Source organism: Bufo gargarizans, chromosome 6 (assembly GCF_014858855.1).
Source record: "Bufo gargarizans isolate SCDJY-AF-19 chromosome 6, ASM1485885v1, whole genome shotgun sequence".
NCBI lineage: Eukaryota > Metazoa > Chordata > Amphibia > Anura > Bufonidae > Bufo > Bufo gargarizans.
This window is the reverse complement of record NC_058085.1, coordinates 326,237,667-326,260,154: the sequence shown is the minus strand read 5'-3', so window position 1 is coordinate 326,260,154 and position 22,488 is coordinate 326,237,667. Positions and strand designations below refer to the sequence as shown.

Below are 22,488 nucleotides of genomic sequence, written 5' to 3'. Positions count from 1 at the left end.
AGACATGCCGAGGTCAGGGCAGACAGAGTACTAGCAATACAATAAACAGTCTGAGGTCAGGGCAGGCAGTAACAGGTCAATACAGAGGTCGGGCATAGGTCAGGTCAGGAAGTGGAGGGTCAATATCCAGTAAATGGCCAGGAGTCAGTATACGGGCAGACAAATGATACAACACACCTTTGCAGGAAGTAGTAAACTAGTAAACCTATAAAACCTATTCAAGTACCCTCCCCAGGGTTGCCAGCTGTTGTCTGGTGAAGATTAGGGCATGCACTGGCCTTTTAAGAAGAGAGGGAGCACGTGTTCCCTGTGGGCAGAGAAAGAGAGGCCTTGCCATCATGCAGGCTGCAGGATGCATGGGAGGACAGAGGAGACTCGGCAGTTGGAGCAGCAGGAGGTGGGTCTGTGCCGCTGGGTGGGGTAAGTGGAACAGCGGCGACTCGCGGCTGCCACTGTAACAGCATACCAGTTCTTCTGCACTGTCTCACTCACTGCATGTTCAGTTTATTTAGTCTAGACAACAACTGAAAGTTATCCCAATTCTTTATCATTGTATTTATATATATATTAACTTATCTTTGCATACCACCCCAGCTCTTTCCTCTGTGCTAATGTTCTATATACCTGTTATTCTCTAATTTACTTTATTTCACTACTGCTCCTTTATTCTGGAATGCTATTCTTTAAATTATATGTATAAAGAAAAGGAAAAAAGCGAGGGTTAATCCAATCTAGTGGAAGACTCCAAGAGATAGAATAAAACTGGAGGCGCCAGTGGATGGAGGGTAGGGAAAAAGGGAGAATAAGAGCGAGATGGTGAAGTACAAAAAAGGGAAAGGCAGCTAGAGGGGTAGCTACGCTGAAAGGGATCAGCGTGTAGATAAAAGGTGAGTGATGGTGACTATAAAGGTCTTATATGGTTCACTGCGGACCAGTGGACCAAACAAGACTAGTCAGAAAAGTTGACCCCCATAAAAGGGCGCCAAATCCCAAAATGTTTCAGAAAAGAATAAAATTGGCCAGCAGGGTGATCTAGAGAGTGTTGGCTGGCAATTAAGTGCTGTGAGGCAACAACCGTGAGAAAGGTGACCCAAAAAACTATGGGTATTGGTAAACCAAGCGATTGACCCCCTATTGGATCAACAACTGTGAGATTCGCTGGTAAACAACAATCACATTGGATTAATGTATATATACTGGAGTATGCGTAAAATTCTAGGCATATGATGCTAAATATTAATAATAAATTAACTCACTTCACAGGGGGGTTGCCCGCTGGATAAACTCAAGACACCAGCAAGGACCAACAACCCCCCAAGCCAGGATCGCCTGTAGAATCTCAAATGCTGATGGTTGCCCAGTGTGGAAGGAAAGGCTTCACTTCAGTATTATTGATGAAGACTTTGGCTCCTTTAATGTGGACATACAGCTCAACGCGTTTCGGGGTGTGTAAACCCCTTCATCAGGAGCAAGTACATACAAACATGTACATATATTAAAATAACAACCAAATTAGACCTTTATAGTCACCATCACTCACATTCTTTAAATTAGACAGATGTATAAAGCTTAGCTTAGTGTCTGCATTATGGCCACTGTGCTCTCTAGGGCTTCTACAAAATCAGTTTTAGATCAGTATGGGATCCAGTGTTTGGTATAGTAGAACCACAACGCTAAAACAAGTCCTTATTAGGTCTCTTGAAAGTAACTTTACTGAAAGAACTGTGTAAAAATCATATGTGAAGGAGTCATACAAAAAGATGCCCCACTCTGATGTATTGTTTTATTCAGTTTTTGTTGCTTTCTTTTTTTTTGCCCGATAGCCGTGCAGTTACAGCAACCCTCCGATTCAAGAAAAACTTCACAATAACTGAGAAACTAACAGAACACTTACATGGTAGCCTCCTTTTCACCTTTTTATCTGCAAATCCACCAATTCCAGGGCTCCTCTTCTGCTATCCAATGTGTACTGTGCACTTGGTAGTCTAAGTCACTTCCTGCAGCCCTTAGCTTGGCCAGCAATGCATATCAAGAGTGCCGGCCAATCCAAGATCAGAGCTGGACAAGTAGGAAATGTTTTTGGCTACCAATACACAGTATGCATTAGAGCAGTCTGAGAAGCGGTATGGCCATCTTGGATGACAGAAGAAGAGTATGGGAATCGATGGATCTTCAACAAAAAAAAAATAGAAAGGAGGTCACCATATAAATATTCTGTTTGTTCCTCATGTAATGTCATTTTTTTTTTCTTGAACCAGAGGGTCGCTTCAATAGCCACCATACTACCAACCTTGGGTAAACAGGGCCTTAGTGTTTTGTTTTCATGAACTGGTTACAAAGGTGAAATATCAACACATTAAAAGTTAAGCCTTGTAGATTTCTAATGTTCTCTTAATGTTGATTTGTCTAGTTCTCCTACATCCAGCTGTTGCTCCCAAGGTCTTCAGATCCATGAAGATGTCAAGGTATTACTGACCGTGATCCAACACTTTATCTCATGTGCTCACATAGTGCTTTCCTTTTCTATTCAAAATCACTATAACACAAAGAAAAAACATCCCCTTATTTAATTTCACATTATTTTTGTAACTAATGTATGTACCAAATTGATTGAACTGACAATCCATGCTGTGAAAATTGCTAAAAATAACGTATTTACATCTGTCTGTAAAGCAGTATCTCTGTCCATAGACCACCGTACCCACCAACACTAGCCTTGGAACCCCCATTGCATCTGCTGGCACAACAGGGATCCATCTCATTGTTCCTTTTTTTATGAAAAAAAATAAAGGATTGTTGAAATTGTTTACAGATCTCATTAGCACCCACAGTGGTCAGACTGGTCCCCCAGAGTACCAGAGAATCCTCTGGTGGGCCCAGGCTCTGATACCAAAATGGGCCCCAAAAATTCAAGAGGAAAAAAAAACGATTTGGCTGTCTTTGGAGCCAATCACTTACCTCAGGGCTATATTTATTTGATTCAAAACCTATTAAACGTATTGATGAGATATGTGTTGGGCCTCAAGAATAATTTCGACTGGTGGTCCCAGGGAACTCCAGCCTGACACTGAGCTCCCCCTTTCCATATGTCTTGAATATTGGACAGATCATTGGGCCATACAGAAAAATGAGCCCATATGTGGCCAGCTTTATGCTTACAGTAGGTGCTTAAAACCATGTCCTAAAACTTTACTTTTAGAGTGTTTTTTGCTTTGTATCACACAAGAAGGATTAACTGCAGACTTTCTACTAGAGTCTGTGTCCACCTCTTCTGTACAGATCAATGAGTTTTGCTCCCTATGGGATCTACCCAATAGTGAGTCATCAACGTCCTTTGATATGGCATTAGTTTGGTAAAAAACATCCATAATAAACCAGTTTCAGTTTTTTTTCATGTATGAAAAAGGTAATGGGGGTGAGACTTCATGTATGACAAATGTAATGGGGGTGAGGGCTGCCATCAATCAGCCAGTCAACACATTAAAATAGTTTATGTGAGTGGAGAGCAGTTACGATGGGTGGTAAAATAGCGCCAGAATTACTACTTTAATCTATGTGTATTGCTTGCACTTTAAACAGCCACGTGTAATAAGCATGTAAGTCTTGTGGCATAGGGATGGTATTTCAAGATGAATACTTTTTTGTTAGAGTCCGCCTGGTTAACATTCATGTATGCATGAGGTATATATGGACAAAACACCTCACTTACTGCAGTAGAAATGTTACAGACCTTGTCCTTGACCACTTCATAGGTTCATTTGTATTACCTACAAGCCCTTGCTGCAACTCTTGTCTGGAGATTTGAAGGTTTTATATCTTCCATCCTGCAAACTTAAAACACAGTCCAATTTTTGTGAATTTAGAGTTAGAAATGTTTCAATCCCCAAAGTTGAAGCAACTTTTTTGTTTTGTATGACTGTTTATTTATAGATATTATTTCTGCTAATCATATAGGAATATTATGGGAAACTCTTACAGAATTCCAAGGATTTGAAAACCAATGCCTGTGTAACCCCATCCAAGCCAGTGCCGAAATTCATACGGGATGCACTGACAGAAGTTCATGATGAGGTTTCCTCACGGTAAGGAATCTAAAGCAAAGTTGGTTGAATGCCAGGGCGGATTGGCCATAGACCTTACAGCAATTTCCCAGTGGGCTGATGCCCAAGGGGCCGCCTGAGCTCTCCTCACGGCCGGCAACTAAAAGTTTTTGGGTCAATATTTTGTGATGGACTGTGGTCTTTGGCTCTGTTAGGGTGGTATTGCTGGCCGTGCCTACTTGTGTTGGCCCTGCCTTCCATTAATTTGGACCCGACTACAAAACGGTGCCACTTTTAGTATTTTTTCCAGGGCCACTTTAAATTCTCAATCCACCCCTGGTTGAATGTACCTGTCCACCTCCGTAGTCACTTTGAAAGAATCTTGGGCCAAATGTTGACCTTCGGGTACCTAAATGGGGCTCTAAAGCTAACTCTGCAAAATAAATAGACACCGGTATTCTATACAGTATATGGCACATAGCATGTTAGGGCCCCTCTTACAAATTTGCATCAGGCCCAGGAGCCTGAAAATTATAGCCTCCAATCCTGGGCAATCTATTTTCCAACATCATAGTGCATCTAACAGCCTTTATAGGAATTAGATTGTTGGCAAGTGTGTGGCTAGTATAAATGACAGCTAGTTTGCAACCGTAGTGTAAACTAATTTATTAAAGGGGTTGTCACATTAAAAATATTCTACATTTTTTAAAGGAGCACATGGATCTGAATACTTTTGTAATTGCATGTAGCCACTGTACTGTTATTCTATAAAATATATCTGTATTGCGCCACCTGCTGTTTGTTCTTTTCCTAATTTCTCCATCCACCTCAGTAACATCACTGAGCTGGTCGCACATGCTCAGTTCCATCCTTTATTCTTCTATTACACAGTCTTACAGCTAAGACAGGATCTGATAGGGTAGTGTAGGACATAGGGATTCTAGGAGAGAGAATAGTTCTCATTTACTACCTCTCAGGGTATGCACTAGGCATTCATATTAGTATTACCAGGAGTGTTCTTTCCATAGAGCCTATTTGAGATGCTCCCTTATTTTTCCATTATAAGTCCTATATCATACAGTTGCATATGTGCCCATAGGCTGCCATGATAAAGATACATATAACTTGCAGTGTATGTGTGAGTCCTCTGTACTGAAAAGCATAGTTAATTGCACTTATCAGTAGAGCTCAAACAAAAAAGGTATGACAGCTCATACCCTATGATTGTATGACACCTAGACAGTCTTTTGGCATTACCCTCATCTGGTTCCTAAGCAGTCCTGGTATGCCGGTCATTAAAACTCAAAACAGTTCTGCTAGTGTAGTTTCTCTACGAGGTGGTTGACAGCTGTGCTTCTTGTTTAGCTACTATGGCTGTGGACTTGTGGTACCTGAATGCTTGGAGAACTGCAGGATTCTGGACCTGGGCAGTGGTAGTGGCAGAGACTGCTATGTACTAAGTATGCTGGTTGGACCCAAGGGACACGTTACGGGAGTGGACATGACTGATGAGCAGGTAAGGTTTGTCACAGTGCAATAACAGTAGTAATTTTAAACACATTCTGACAAGGTTACAAAAAATGCCCCTTCGCAAGTGGTGCATTAAAGATCATAATAGCTCACTAAGTGGAGCTGGTTTAACCTACGTTCTTGGAGGGACCTAATGAAAATAGGCTTCCTCACTGGATAAGGTTTAAAGGGTAACTGTCATGTTTGCAGCAGCATTATGCTTAAAGCAATCTTTAGTTTCTTCACATACCACTGTTTTCCTTGAGTTTTTCCCTTAGTTACGAGCCGGCTGTTTAAACATTTACAATATGAGGATATTCTCAAGATGGCTTCTCTGCCAGTTCTCTGAGGCCAAAACTGCTTTCCCTCACTTCCCATACACACTTGCTGTAGCCAGCAGCTCCCTGCCAGCCAATCAGATTGGATTACTGAGAGACACGCCTACTGACTCTGAAGCCTAATGCAGGCATGCAGTGTGAAGGACCGCCCCTCCGTCTTCCTGTCTTCTTAGCCAGAGACAGACAAGCCCTAGCAACTGTCTTTCTCATTTGTATCATTGGGGGACACAGGCTTGACATGGGTATAGCTGTTGCCGCTAGGAGGCGGGCACTAAGCACACAAAGTGTAAGCTCCTCCCCTTCAGCTATACCCTTCCTACAGGGACTAAGCTGAATCAGCTTTAGAAAATAATAAATATATCCCTATTTGGTATAAACCTAATTTCCTTTCTAATTCATATACCAAAAGCGCTTTGTGTTAATAATCATTACATAGAGAATGACCCAGATCCCTCATGCGGACTCTTGCATGAAAAATAAAATTCAATAGAAAAATTTATGAAAAAACGAAAAACAATAGGCTGAAAATTGTTCGGACATATGATTGGACAGCGTTTCAGTTGTAAACAATAGTAGATTTTGTTTCGTGTTGATATAATAGACACTTTATCCACAGCTGGCCCCACAGGACCTACAGTATGTGTCATTTGCTGTTGTGTCTATACTTAGGCGTTTCTTGTGTCGACAAAGTTTATGTTTGTCCCACGTTTCAGATACTGTGTCCGTATTCCGATTATAATTAACACTCCTTATGGCGGTAAATTCACATATAACTGTATTGTAGCAACTAGAGTGTGCACACGTTATATTGTTGTCCTGCAATGTTCACATTACAACAGGACAGATTTGTATTACTCATGGATGTGAGGTATCTTCTGAGGTTGCGGCTTATGTAATCAGCTGCCGACTGAGCCTTCGCCATCTTGAACTCGTGCTGCTCCCAGCTTTGTTCACAATGTATTCGCTGCTACTCCAGGTCAGGTATCAATCAATCGTTGTCTTTATAACTTCCTTGTAAGTCGCCGTCCACACTGTCCTCTTATCAGCTGTGAAGAATACCACACCTCGCGCCCACTTGACGTCACGTCGAACTCACAAGACGTGGTATGGTCACGGGTTACCAAAGCGTGACGTTATGCCCTCCAGAGGAGCAGGTAAGGTCAGCTTGGTACAGTTTACACAGACACCTCCTTCCACGCGGGCACAGAGAGGCAAGAAGCTGAGAAAGCCTTTTCACTGTCGCAGTGATAACAGCGCTGTTTCAGCTTGGGTAACTACCACCAGCTTCTCATTTGATATAAGCCCGGTCTGTTAACAAGATTTTATAGGGTGAGAAATCAACCTCCCATTCGTATCTGACTCAAGGAGTCACCCGGACTGAGCCTGACACTGAGGCCACAATTACTGGCATCAGTTGGTACTAGAAACGGCCGCGCGAAGTCGGCTGCTTGTAGTATCGGGAAGCTGGAAAGGGCGTCCTTCAGCGCCTGGAAGCTCGCCAGACTACTATAGTGGGGTGCAAACTCCCTATAGTACCCGGCGGTGCCCAGGAAGGAGATCACCTGCTTGTCCTGGAGGGTGAGCCAGGATGAGCTGGCATCCACTCTCCCAGCTTCCCTGCCTGCCCGGGGACCCTGGGTATCTGGCCATCGGAATCTCATTCACCAGCCATAAAAACTCCGCCCTGAATGGATAGGGTACCACAAATTGTCGATCTCTAGGCCTCTGGTGAGCCCTGTTGGACCATTTCCTGGCACAACTGTGCTTGGTCCCAGACCTCCCTCTGCAGGTCTGAATCCAAGGGAGGCCGTGCCACCTGCCAGGTGAAGCCTTATTGTATTTGCACTCAGACTGTCTAGTGTTGAGCTGATCTTAAGACTCCAGCGGCAAAAGGTACTGCTGGTCGTCTTTAGTGTCTGGTAGTATGGGTCTCACACTCACACACACTAGTATTTCGATCCCACTTTGTATTCTTCACATATTGGTGGAAGCAATGCCTCGCGCCCACTTGGCATCACCTACGTCAAGCTCACGAGACGCGGTATGGTCACGGGTTACCAAAGTGTGACGTTACGCCCTCCAGAGGAGCAGGTAAGGTCAGCTTGGTACAGTTTACACAAACGCCTCCTTCCACGCGGGCACAGAGAGGCAACAAGCTGAGAAAGCCTTTTCACTGCCACAGTGAAAACAGCGCTGTCTCAGCCTGGGTAACTGCCACCAGCTTCTCGTTTGATATAAGCCCGGTCCGCTAACAGGATTTTATAGGGTGAGAAACCAACCCGCGGTAGTTTATAACTAGGCCGAAACACAGACCTGGGGATTCGTGATAGAGATACAAGATAGTACAAGATTAAATTATATAATTAATCGCCTTAAGGGCACACCAGATTTAACACAATATACACAGAAAATATATACAGTGGTCTGAGGTTACATATACAGGTTATGTAGGTACAACAGGATTAAGCAGAGCAAAAGTCAGTTACCGGGTAAGATGAAAGTTTATTTCTGTTGTGGTGTGTTCTTTGCTGTAGTCACATGAAGGCCAGTGATCTCAGCTAGTTCCTGGGTCCCCCTAAACACCTTACACGATGTGACCCTTTTTAAGAGAGAAAACGCGCCCGCTTGCTGGCACAAGCCTTTTAACCTGTAGCCAGCCCCTCCCTCCCGGCCTTTGGAAGGGGTCTACCCCCTTCTCTGCTGGACTGGCTGCAAATGACCCACAAAACCCTTTAGGGTGCATAGCTCCAGTCCAGAAGGTCACAGGGAGATGGTTCTGGGACCAACGGATCCATCTGGGTTCCTGCTACAACTAGAGTCCAAACATGATACCGTTAGTTGGTTTCTGTGGGGAGATATGTATATCTCCCTTCCCTGGCATCCCACCATCAAACCAAGAACATGGGCACGTTCATCGTGGCCACCGGGACAAATATGTATCCGGTTTGCTCCTGCGATGGCCGGGCAATTCATAATTCCTTATGAAATGTAGGTGCCAACATGTCTGGGAGGTAGCATTGATCCTGGCAAGGGCTGATACCTCCTAAAGGGGGGTTTTCCTACAGGATCCGCGCTGTCTGACTGGAGGTGTGAAATGTAACAAAAGGTGGCCTGCTAGGAGTTTTCTACTAACTGGCTTCGGCTTTGAAGCAGGGCCCCCCTGTGGAGCTTGATTTCCTCTGCCAGCTTTTAGAAAACTGGTGGGTGTGAGGACAAGGCTGACAGTAAATATTAATCCATATTCCTCACATCAGCCTTCACCAGACGTGTTTCGGAACAGCTATGTTCCTTCCTCAGTGGTGTAAAATCAAATGGATATAAAATCTGGGATCTCCTCATAGTGGGCTCTTTTAAACTTTTTTGTGTAGAGTCAAATTCAATAACTGGACTGGATCATTCAACTTACAATGGCACATGTTTAATCTGTATTTATCCCGTAGCGCATTCAAATTTTATAATTTATCTCTCGCTTAGACTCTATACAATGACTAAGGTTATATGTTATTTAAAAATGTACATGTATTTACAGCAGTTATATAAATTTTAATGACTACATTGCACAGCAGTATATTATGTCTTTAACGATGTAATAGCCCACACTTTTAACCATGATCATCAATGGTGTCTCCCTCCAGTGTGGACTTCTCAAACATATATTTGTATATAATCATATTTTTACTCCTTTACTCATATTTAAGGACTTAAGTCCACATAGTGTGCCCTATATCAATGGCTGCCTCTCTCGTGGTCCATGGGATAATGTAATACCGCACCTTCGTGTAGCTTCCCACGTCCACATACAATGGTGTTTTACCTATTTGCATTGTTCACATGGTGCGTTTTTATATAGAAAACAGCCACCAGCCTGATCTGTAGACTAGATGCAATGGTCTTCACTCGAGGACACACATTTAATAGTGATATATTGAAGTGGCACCTATGGTTCAACACTCCAAATTGCCCAGCTGTCTATCCCACAATAATACCATTCACACACAGCGTCTCATCATTTCTCATTTCGTTCAAACGATATCATTATTTAGATCCTATCTAGACATCGGTATAAAAATCTCCCTAAAAATGGCCAGATAACAAAAATGAATATGAATACAAACATAAATATATATATATGTATGTTTAATACTACATTCCGTCGTTAATACTATATTCCATAATTGCTGGAAGGTATAGGGTGAGGGGGAAGACGCAGGGGACGTCGGTGCATTAATAGAAGACCTAGCACCGGCGTCCCGTGTGAACTGACCCCCCCACCCCTTACAGAAGCCCAAAAACCTCCAGCTCAGCGTTCAGGCCTTTTTGGCATCAAGAATCCAAATTCATATATTTTCTTGGCTTCACATCTAGACGTTTGGGCAATAAAATCCGCTGTGACTGTCCCAAGTGCTGCAAATCTCAAACCCCTTGGACTGCTGTCATGACATATCTTAAAATGATTTGATAACGTATGTTTTTCATAACTGGTGCTCTGGCGAAGATATATAGATGATGTATTTTTAATATGTGGAGGTACACATCAGACATTAAATGAATTTTGTTAATTCAATCATTAACAACCAGTATAATTAGAAATTTACATCCAATATTAAAGAGGACCTTTCATGGGCCTGAACATTGTAAGATAACTATCTGGAAATGTAGAGCGGCGCCCAGGGATCTCACTATCGGTTTACCAGGGAGGAGTCTGCCCTGTTTCTCCCTGGGCGTTCCTTCTCCCTGGCTGTAGCGCTGTCCAATCGCAGCGCAGAGCTCACAGCCTGGGAGTTTTTTTTTCTCTAAGCCCCCTGCTCCTTCCCGTTCTCTAGAAGCAAAGGAGGACCAGAGGTTCCAGTAAAAACCTCTGTATCCTGCCAGCGTTCGGATCACCGCGGCCGTTCACCGTATGTCCCCTCTGTTCCAGTGTAGCGTCCCTCCCCAAGGGGCCGCACACCGAAGGTGGTGATCCGGCTTGGACCAGGGGGGCAGAAGACACTGGACAGGTAAGTATAGCTGGCTCTCAGCTGCCTCAAAGGGAGATTTTTGGCTCTCTCCGTTCTTTCAGCGGAATTTGGCATCACTTTCGGAGTTCAGACTTTTCTGCAGGGGGTGGCTCATGCTGCTCCCCCTTTCTGTCCTCCGTTTTCTGCAGGGGGTGGCTCATGCTGCTCCCCCTTTCCGTCCTCCGTTGGATCCTTGGGATCTTAATCTAGTTCTCAACGCTCTCCAGTTGTCTCCGTTTGAGCTTCCTGTCTTACGAGGTGGCATATTTGGTGGCAATCACGTCTACGGGGCTTTGGCCCTTTAGGTGTGCAAGGCGTCTGGTCGTCTTTGCATACTTTTTCCAAGTTTTATAGCGTGCACACCTTTGTGTCTGCTGACGCTTCTCTGGGGCATACAGTTTTCTTTTTATGCCCACCCTTGGGGACTGCTCTGTAACGTCCCATGGTCAAGCCTGTGTCCCCCAATGATACGGATGAGAAAACTACTGTAGATTTTTGTACTTACCGTAAAATCTGTTTCTCGTTTATTGGGGGACACAGCTCCCATCCGTTCTTTTGTTTAGGGGCATTTTGGGGCCTCTGTGGTGCTGGGTTTGTACATAGTGTGATTTTGTATATTGCTTCTCCTACTGCTTTTGTACTAACTGATTTAGCTTAGTCCCTGTGGGAAGGATATAGCTGAAGGTGAGGAGCTTACACTTTGTGTGCTTAGTGTCCGCCTCCTAGCGGCAACAGCTATACCATCATCAAGTCTGTGTCCCCCAATGAACGGAAGAGAAACAAATTTTACGGTAAGTACAGAAATCTAGTTTTTATGGAAGCAGTGGAAAGGGACAGAGGACATTAATGAAAGCTGTTATAAGGTAATTACAGATCTTTTGACAATCATTGACAGACTAACCAAGGTATACACGCCTAGCTCTAATAAACCAGCAAATAAAAAAAATGACAGTTACACTTTAACCACCCTCACATATATTTGGTATTACAAGGTTGACTTTACAATGAAAATAAAACAAACTTGCAGCCTATTCCAACTCTTAAAAAATGACCATGTCACCTCTGTAGTGTAGCTAGTCATCCTCCTTTGAGTGGGAATAGAGACCAACCCAATACAACTCCCTGTTAAGGGTCCATTCACACGTCCGTTTGTGTTTTGCAGACTGCACATATCCGGCACTCTCATAGAAAATGCCTTTTCTTGTCCGCAATTGCGGACAAGATTAGGATATGTTCTATTTTTTTGCGGAACGGAAGTGCGTATCCGCAAATGCGGACAGCACATTTCAGCCCCATTGAAAATGAATGGGTCCACACCTGTTCTGCAAAATTGCGGAACGGATGCGGACCCATTTTGCAGACGAGTGAATGGACCCTAACTCTTCTTCTTCCTCCTTTCCCCCAATCCGCATCTGGTTGGTTCCTTGCGCCGAGGGATGCTCCTCTCTTTGTCCTTTCCCCCACTCGGCAGTTTTTTTTTGTCTAGTTCTGATGCATTCTCCTTTTTATTGTCTTAATGTTCACTGTTTCAAGCCCGTACTTCAACTTCCAGAATTGGACATTTGACTCATGCCGATAGAATTTGCACCTACAGATCATACCCGGACTACTGTACTTTCCTTTTCCTTCCCTATATGTTCAATTTCTTTCCTTTTTCATAGAGTTATAGCATTCACTGTATGACCTTTCACTTATTTTTAGGTTGAAATCGCCAGAAAGTATATTGACTACCACAGGAAAAAATTTGGTTACCAGGAACCAAATATTAATTTTGTCAGTGGATATATTGAAGATCGTCAAAGCTGCAGGCATAGGTGACCAAAGCTATGACATCATTATGTAAGTATAGATTGCCCATACTACTGTGGGTGGATTAAAGGGGCTAACTCCTCACAGTTCTCTAGGTCAGAGGTGTGCTTTGTACAGAAGCCTTGCACCTGTGTATCCATTTAATGACCTAGAAAGATTTTTTTCCCATGAAAGATTTCTATTGAAGAACTGATTTTTTCAAAGCTAATGGGTGGAGACATGTCTGCCCAGACACAGGACATGAAGAAACAGGAGAATCTGCTCTCTAAGGGTCCTTCCATATGGATCAATGATCTGGAAAATTTTGGGGAACGATGCAGATGCTCCCTATAACTGTCGGATTGTCAATGGAGATGAGGGATGCATTTACATGCAAGTAATCACCTCTGCTGTATGGGAATCACTTTAGCGATCGATAATTGTCCACATAGAAAATCATTGTTTCTGCGCAGCAGATCCCTGTTTAGACAGTATGATCTTCTAAACAGGAATGATGATTTTTGGTGTCGGCAGAACGACATTATTACCAGATGATCGAGCGTTTGCTCGTTCATTGGGTAATTCCCAGCACCTTTTACACAGCAGATTATCAGGAGCAAGCGTTTATACAAATGCTCATCCCAGATAATCTGCCAGATCATCAAAAGGACCCTAACTCTCTATAGCTCGCTCTCAGAAGCAGCAGTAATGGATGACATTACACAGAAGAACTAAGCAGTACTGAGCAGCTTAGATGTAAATCCAGCACTAAGGTGTTGTCTCACTTCAGCAAATGGCATTGATCATGTAGAGAAAGTTAATATAAGGCATTAATGTATTGTGATTGTTCATATTGCCTTCTTTGCTTGCTGGATCCATTTTTCCATTTCATTATACACTGCTCATTTCCAGGGGTTGCAATCCAGGAGCGGTGGCAGTGTTTGCACACTATAGGAAAAAATGCTCATCCCCATTATTGGCCCATATAATTGTGCAATTAAACAGCCGATAAATGGACAAGCACTTATCAGCTGATTTACATTTTTCACTCAGAATGAAAGGTGCACAATTATCAGGGAGGTGCTGCTGAAAATCATTTCACCTGAATAAGGAAACAATGACTATGATAGTAATCGTTCCTCCCACATTCACTTTGCATTAGCCTCTGAAATATGTTGATGCAAACAAGCGCCGATCAAAGTTTTTATCATCGATCGGCACTCGTCCTGCCCGAACATTGGGTAGTCTATGAGGGCTTTTAGTCTGCCCTCCTACCTCTCTGCAGCAGCACTTCCCTTCTCCTCCATATCTCCCATCCATAGACTTCTGTGTAATCTGATCTGTCATTGAGCAGGCAGTTTGTCTTCACTGAGGGATATCAGCTGTGAATTGAGAGTTAGTGAAGTGGGAGCAGGAGAGGAGTCTGATAAGTAGAAAATTGAGTATCTTTCTCTGATATTACAAAGTTTCTTATATTCTCCAAGGTTACAAACTTTCTTTATATTCAGTTACTGTTTAAATAATGATACCATATAATACCATAATTCATTTTATGTTTTTTGTAGATCTAACTGTGTGATCAATCTTACCCCAGATAAAAAGGCTGTACTACGAGAAGCCTACAGAGTGCTAAAGGTAAACTAGGAATAGCATATATATATACACTGTGTGTGTGTAGGTGTATGTGTGTGTGTGTATATATATATATATATATATATATATATATATATCATACACACACACACTAGATAGATGGATAATGTTTTGGCAACTTTATTTAAAAAAAGGACATCTTGGGGTCGGGCCAGCAGCCGACATGGCTAGATCTATGTGGGCGATGCTCCATTCTCTGACTACCTGCTAAGCCTACCCTGGAGCTACTAATGGCTTGAAAACTTTGACAGTCTGTTTACTCTTTTAGTTGCCTGCTTATCACCTCTCTGTTCCTACGGCTCTGCCGTAACAGCCAGCACACTTCTGAGTGGGCCTCACTGATGCTGCAGATTTTGAGAGTCTCCTTGCTTGCCTACTGGGAAGCAGGGAGTTACTACTGCAGAAGAAGGGTATCAGAGGACATGTGCCACAGCCCAACTTCTCTAGCTGAGTTTCCCAGAGCTCCAACTGCCATTTTGTGACCAGACCATGCGAGTGCTGCTTCGTGGTCAAGACGTAGGGGGAAGAGTCACAGCCGCCATACTGTGCAAACAGAATCTCCATCCCTAGGAGACAATGAGACCTGTGCTTGTCTGCATCGTAAACCTGACCTAGGTATAATGGTCACAAGAAACTCATTTCATTCACTACACTGGTTAACCCTGTATGCAGTTAGACCCTCTTTGTTGATTGTGGAAAGCCTCTGGTCATGCTTTATTTCTGCTCCAGCGTTTACCATTACATCAAGACCTGGTTTCCCCTTAATTTGTACCAATTCATCTCTCCTGGCATCATGAGCAACAAAAGCGCAAAACGCAGCAGACCACTTACACGAGTTTACCAGGCATTCATCTGATGATACACCCTGTGCTAATGCTCATACAGTGTGGATGCAGAACAATAGATGCTGAGCCAACTCTTAAACAAGTTACAACTCAAGTATTAGCGGCCACATCTGCATGCAAAGTAGAAGAGGTAAAAATTTATGTCAACATCAGCAGAGGAAGGATGACATAGCCTTTGCATCAACAACATCAGAATAATTGGATTACCTCGAAGGGCCGAATGCTGTCTCTCAGATGAGTTTGTGGAATAATGGATTATGGAACTTTTTCCTCTTGCTATATTCTCTCTTGCTTATGCAGTGGAACATTAGCATATTGTGATAAAGTTCATTATTTTCTGTAATGTACTGATAAACATTAGACTTTCATATATTTTAGATTCATTACACACCAACTGAAGTAGTTAAAGCCTTTTATTGTTTTAATATTGATGATTTTGGCATACATCTAAAAAAAATAGCATATTTCATCCGACCAATAAAAGAATAGTGTTTTTAATACCAAAAAAGTCAACCTTCAAATAATTATGTTCAGTTATGCACTCAATACTTGGTCGGGAATCCTTTTGCAGAAATGACTGCTTCAATGCGGCGTGGCATGGAGGCAATCAGCCTGTGGCACTGCTGAGGTGTTATGGAGGCCCAGGATGCTTCGATAGCGGCCTTAAGCTCATCCAGAGTGTTGGGTCTTGCGTCTCCCAACTTTCTCTTCCCAATATCCCACAGATTCTCTATTGGGTTCAGGTCAGGAGAGTTGGCAGGCCAATTGAGCACAGTAATACCATGGTCAGTAAACCATTTACCAGTGGTTTTGGCACTGTGAGCAGGTGCCAGGTCGTGCTGAAAAATGAAATCTTCATCTCCATAAAGCTTTTCAGCAGATGGAAGCATGAAGTGCTCCAAAATCTCCTGATAGCTAGCTGCATTGACCCTGCCCTTGATAAATCACAGTGGACCAACACCAGCAGCTGACATGGCACCCCAGACCATCACTGACTGTGGGTACTTGACACTGGACTTCAGGCATTTTGGCATTTCCCTCTCCCCAGTCTTCCTCCAGACTCTGGCACCTTGATTTCCGAATGACATGCAACAGTCCAGTGCTGCTTCTCTGTAGCCCAGGTCAGGTGCTTCTGCCGCTGTTTCTGGTTCAAAAGTGGCTTGACCTGGGGAATGCGGCACCTGTAGCCCATTTCCTGCACACGCCTGTACACGGTGGCTCTGGATGTTTCTACTCCAGACTCAGTCCACTGCTTTCGCAGGTCCCCCAAGGTCTGGAATCGGTCCTTCTCCACAATCTTCCTCAGGGTCCGGTCACCTCTTCTCGTTGTGCAGCGTTTTCTGCCACACTTTTTTCTTCCCACAGACTTCCCACTGAGGTGCCTTGATACATCACTCTGTGAACAGCCTATTCGTTCAGAAATTTCTTTCTGTGTCTTACCCTCTTGCTTGAGGGTGTCAATGATGGCCTTCTGGACAGCAGTCAGGTCGGCAGTCTTACCCATGATTGCGGTTTTGAGTAATGAACCAGGCTGGGAGTTTTTAAAAGCCTCAGGAATCTTTTGCAGGTGTTTAGAGTTAATTAGTTGATTCAGATGATTAGGTTAATAGCTCGTTTAGAGAACCTTTTCATGATATGCTTTTTCATGAAATATTAGATAGGAATTTGGGGTTTTCATGAGCTGTATGCCAAAATCATCAATATTAAAACAATAAAAGTCTTGAACTACTTCAGTTGGTGTGTAATGAATCTAAAATATATGAAAGTCTAATGTTTATCAGTACATTACAGAAAATAATGAACTTTATCACAATATGCTAATTGTTTTAGAAGGACCTGTACACAAAGAGTTCCGGCCAAACCTCCTCCCCCCGGAGCTCCTCCAAGACCTCTACTGGCCCGTTTTCTCAACTTCAAAGACTTTCACAAAATTCTGCTGATGGCAAGATGCAAACATTTCGCCATGGAGTTACAGAAACAACATGCTACACTTGCGATGATTGCATGACGCCAACACATCCCTTACTCTTCAGCCTATCCGGCCAGGCTTAGAGTTGTGAATGACAAGAGAGCAGTTTCTTGAATTTAGCTCTGGAGGCCTCTTATTTTTCTGTATTATCTTTGAGATGCTTCTACAGCTTGATTGCAGTCCACCTGCGATAAATTCAGTTGATTGGACATAATTTGGAAAGACAGACCCCTGTCTATATAAAGTCTCACAGCTGACAATATATATCAGAGCAAAAAAACAACCCATGAGGAGGAAAACTGCCTGTACAACTCAGACAGGATTGTGTGAAGGCACAGATGTGGAGAATGGTACAAAAAATGTCTGCTGCACTGTACGGTTCTAAAAGCACAGTGGCCTCCATAATTCTTAAATGGAAGATGTTTGGAACAACCAGGACTGTTGCTAGAGGTGGCTGCTCCACCAAACTAAGTAATCGGGGAAAAAGGGCCTTGGTAAGAGAGGTGTCCAAGAAACCAATGGTCACTCTGGTTGAGCTCCAAAGATCTTATGTGCAGATGAGAGAAACTTCTGGAAAGGGACCATCACTGCAGCACTCCACCAATCTGGGCTTTATGGGAGAGCGGCCAGAAAGATGCTTCTCCTCAGTAAAAGACACATACAAGTTTTCAAAATAGCACATAGGGCTCTCAGCCTGTGAGAAAGAAGATGCTCTGGTCTGATGAAACCAAGATTGAAATTTTTGGCCTCAATTCTAAGTGTCATGTTTGAAGACTGTCAGTGGGCATTATACTAAGACTGGCTTGTGAAATGCAGTCTTTGGTAAATGACTGTAGTTTACTGGTTTAAACAAACTACAGTCTGCATTCTGATTTTACCCGCCCAGTAATATGGTTTTCAAATATGCAGTCCCAGTGTCTGATGGGGATTCTGAGCTCATGCACACAGCTGTATTATGGCTGTATTTTATATGAAGCCATAAAAAGGTCTGCCATAGAGGTGTATAAGCCTTCCATAGGATCTCCATATGCCTCTGATTTCATACAGAATAAGGGCCCTTGCACACGACCGTATGCCCTCCGAGACATACAGTCCACGAGCGGGCCATATGTCCCGGAGCGGCATTGATCATGCGCACGGGAGCACACAGCATCATAGATTACTGTGATACTGTGCACCTCGGGCCTCCCGCGGGGCTATTGTCCTGCACTCATAAGATCATATGAGTGCAGGACAATAGCCCAGGAGGGCATACGATCTTGTGCAAGGGCCCTTCTCTAGGAAAGCCTTGTAGCAGCACAAGGAGGTTGTACGGCTCTGCCCTAAAGGAGCTGTAGGTGGTAAGTGCACAGGGCTATGCAATATATATAAATCCTTGGTGGGTGAATCGGGGCATGTGGTTGTCTTTCAGCCTACATGGATGGGGGAGTTAAATGGCACAATTATCCTGTAATTCATTATATTTTCCACAGCCCTATTTGAAGCATGATATCTCTGTGTCTGGTATCTTGAATCCTCAATGTCACAACATTTACAGAGAACATTCTGTTTCATAGGATGGTGGCGAGATTTACTTTAGTGATGTCTATTCTAACAAGCCAGTTCCTGATGAATTAAGGGAAAATAAAGTGCTTTGGGGTAAGTTTAGGTGAAGATCGCTCTATACTAACTAATGAGGGGGAGGGTCTCTGAGTTATGCCTCTATTGTCCATGGCTGTGTCCGATATTGCAGTGGGTTACACTTACGGTATTCACTTACATTTACTCTTAAAGAGCAATGCCTTCAAAAAGAATGAGTAAAAACTATTTCCTAATATACTAGTAAATTTTTATTAGTCATGATAAAAAAAATATCAAATACAACATAATAGTAGGGAATCCGATTAAAATAGCACCGCATGACCACACATAACTATCTAGTGTAGGTACAATGAAATATACAGCCGCCCAATAGCCCAAAAAAGCCTACATTCAGAATCAATTCACATGTAAATAATTGGATACATGCATGATACTAAACAGAAGGGCAAAAAAAACGCTGCCTCAGAACTGTATCTAATCTTGCATAATTCTGCACTAATCACAGTATCCATTCCAGTCCGTCTTAGATAAATCAATTCTTCATCTTCAAGCTCAGTTTAGACTCTACTAATTTTTCCTAATATAGTTCTTATAAAGCCAGCCTTGCTTGAAAATCAGCTTTCAAGGCCCTAAATTCAAACGTTTCCTAATTTAGGTGGGTCTTCTTCCAAGACTAGGAGAACCTCATGCATCATCAGTAACATGTGAGAGAAGTGACTGCCATTTTGGTCAACTTTATGGTGTAGCGGCTTTTTCTGTTTGTCTCCTTAGGAGAATGTATTAGTGGAGCTCTTTTCTGGAAGGACCTCTATCTGATTGCTGAAGAGATTGGATTTAGCCCCCCACGTCTAGTCACCTCCAGCTATATCACAGTTAATAATAAAGAATTGGAGAACATTATTGGTAAGTTTCCACCTTGTACCTTGCTCTTGCCAACAGCTGCCAACCCAATCACATTGGCGCAGCCGAACATGTAGGTGTCCTGAACCGGGTGAGGCAATAATGCCTCTGGCAATTGCTTATCCTTACAAGTTTATCAGGTAGTTGAAATCCAACTGCCCAATCCTTATTTCTACTGACATCTCCTGTCGGGATGAGAGTCAGGAGGCCACATACACATTAGATGGTTGATCAGTCCTGTCAATATTGGGTTTTCAGACAATGTTTATCTCATGTGTATGGCCAGCTTTAGACTACCTGTGAAATGTATTTGGTAAACATCGTATGCATTTCTAGAGGATTTGCTTTCTACATATATAACCGACTTTGACACTGGAAGTGTTTATTTTTAAAAATTTACTTCTATTTGGTATCTTGCAGCCCACACTGTAGCCAGAGACCTTGATATGTTATCTGAATGATTTACGTAAGGAGCAAGGAATAATGGAGTTTTCAATGCACAAAGACATCTGTAACCTTGAGACATTACACTCTGCTACATAGTGGAATAACACTCTGTTTTATACATTTGCCAAATAATTGAAAACTGGATTCATTTATGTCTGTCCTTAGCCTAGAAAAGAATGACATGTTTCTGGGTCCCCTAGTAAGGATTATTTATGGCACTACAAGGTGCATGATAATACTTAGCTTATTTGTTGCCATTGTTGGACCTTGGTTCCAGATGAAAGAATTCTGAGGGTTCCCCTTCATCTACATAGTACATGTGCACATTAACTTTTTTTTTACTCAATACAATATTGAATAATACAATGCTACATTATATTTCTATGTAGAAGTGTGCACATTTCAAGTTATACTCAAATAAAAAGAAGAAGAGGGATGGGGTTGAAGGGAAGGGAAAATACCATAGTAGCATGCAAAGAATATTAAGCAACCCAACATTTATCACATGGATGCCTGGGAGCAATAGCCCACCAGCCAGGCAACCACTTGTAAATATTGTAGTCACATTGAAAATGATGAGCCTAGCTGCTCCAATTCAGAGAGATGTAGTAAAATTCCACAGTAGGGAATCTTAAAGGGGTCATCTCAGACTTTGATAGTTGATATGCCATCAAAGTCAGATATGTGCGAGTCTCACCTCTGAACGGGCCCCAAAAGTGAAAGAGAGTGCACTGCACATGTGCGGCATGCTCTCTATTCATTTCTATGGGACTTCCAAAAATAGCCGAGTTAGCACGCTAAGGTATTTTAGGAAGTCCCATAGAAAATAATCGAGTATGCACCGCACAAGCTTGGCCACCACTCCATTCACTGCAATTGGATTGCCGGAGACAGCCAAACGAGTGCTTGGCTATTTTCAGCATTCCCATAGAAATTAATGGAGGGATGGCTGCACACTCAGGGCTGCTCTGTGCTGGATTTGGGGGTCCCATTCTGGAGATAGGTGCAGGTCCCAGAGGTGGGACCCACACCGATCTGCTATTGGTGCAATATGCCACCAATAGATGATGAGACAACCCCTTTAAGGCATTCCCAAAAAGATGTGTTATAAGGAGCCGACATGACCACATAATTTCCAAAAACAGATTTGAGGCTCCTGCATATATATGGGCTATGGTGTAATACCATCTTGTCAACAGTTTTTAATAAACCTAAGAAAGGGTGGCACATACTGAGAGTTTAAAGGTTCATTTGATGACCTTAGTTTTATGCAGCGGGTTTGGAACCACTGTATCAACCGAACATATTTGATTCTGGAAGTCCCCTAGTTTTCATCCTTTAGCCCATATAAAAGAATCTGGACTTTGATGCTGGGGAACCACCAGACCACTACCTCCTAGTGTAGTCTCTGTTTGGTTGACAGCTTACCCACAGAGATCAAGAGACACTAGTGCAGGGGACTAAGGGGTCAGGAAAAAACAGTCAGGGAGAGGTCGAAGTCAGGACAGACAGAGTATGCGAAATCCAAAAAACAATCTGAAGTCAGGACAGACAATGATGATCTATACAGAGATCAGACAAAGGTTTGGTCAGGAAACAGGCAGAAGATACTAGTGGACTGGGAACCTATTGCTCAGGCACCTTCCCATAGCTGTAGATCTTTTGGGGCGACTTTCACTTCAGTGACTGTAGGCGAGGAAAGCAGATGTTCCATCTGTAAGTAAGAATATTGGTCCTTAAGAAAGAGGAGATACTGAGTAATCAAATCTGAAAAGGGTCGAAGCGTGGAGAAGGGGGGAAGAGGATGGCTGAGACAAGTAGCATGAAACAAAAGGGATGAGAAAGTAACCACCATCTAGATGCCGTTCTATGTGTATGCACGTGTGCATACTTAATCGCACTGTATATTAAGGAGATAATGTCAAATACTTGCTGGATCAACCAGCTATTTGTAAAAAAAAATTGTGGCCTTGTTATTTGTTAGCACTCTCCATTTATAATTTAAATAATGACCAAATGTCTATAATGGATAATTGTCAGGGATGATGTGAAAAAAAAACTGGAAAATACTGTAATCTTTTTTTTTTGCTGGGGTTTTATTTTGTTTTTAGGTGACCTCAAGTTTGTCTCTGCTACATATCGTTTGTTCAAGCTTCCGCAGAACTCTGTAACGGAGAAGGGTTTGGTTATTTACAATGGAGGAATCACAGGCTGTGAGAATGAGATTCAGTTTGATACAAACTTCACATTCAAGGTACTACTTTAGTGTAATATCATTTTTTTTTTACATTGTACTAAGCTGCTCGGCCCCCATGTGCTACTATCCAGACTCTGTTGTGCAGTGTATAACCAAGAAATTGTCCCCTACAAGCAACGTTTGTAGGGAGAATACCTCTGTACATAATGCCACGATTTGTTTTC

General features: G+C 42.8%; 1 protein-coding gene across 1 annotated transcript in view; it reads left to right on the top strand.

Annotated features, from left to right (window-relative positions):
* Nucleotides 1–22,488, top strand: part of LOC122941181 (arsenite methyltransferase-like) — a 45,616-nt gene that overhangs the window by 9,925 nt on the left and 13,203 nt on the right. The window contains 10 exon segments of the mRNA XM_044298228.1: nt 236–397; nt 2,411–2,465; nt 3,955–4,082; nt 5,406–5,556; nt 12,586–12,678; nt 12,680–12,723; nt 14,238–14,307; nt 18,696–18,777; nt 19,492–19,623; nt 22,179–22,321. Coding sequence (XP_044154163.1) covers nt 236–397; nt 2,411–2,465; nt 3,955–4,082; nt 5,406–5,556; nt 12,586–12,678; nt 12,680–12,723; nt 14,238–14,307; nt 18,696–18,777; nt 19,492–19,623; nt 22,179–22,321 — 1,060 coding nt within the window.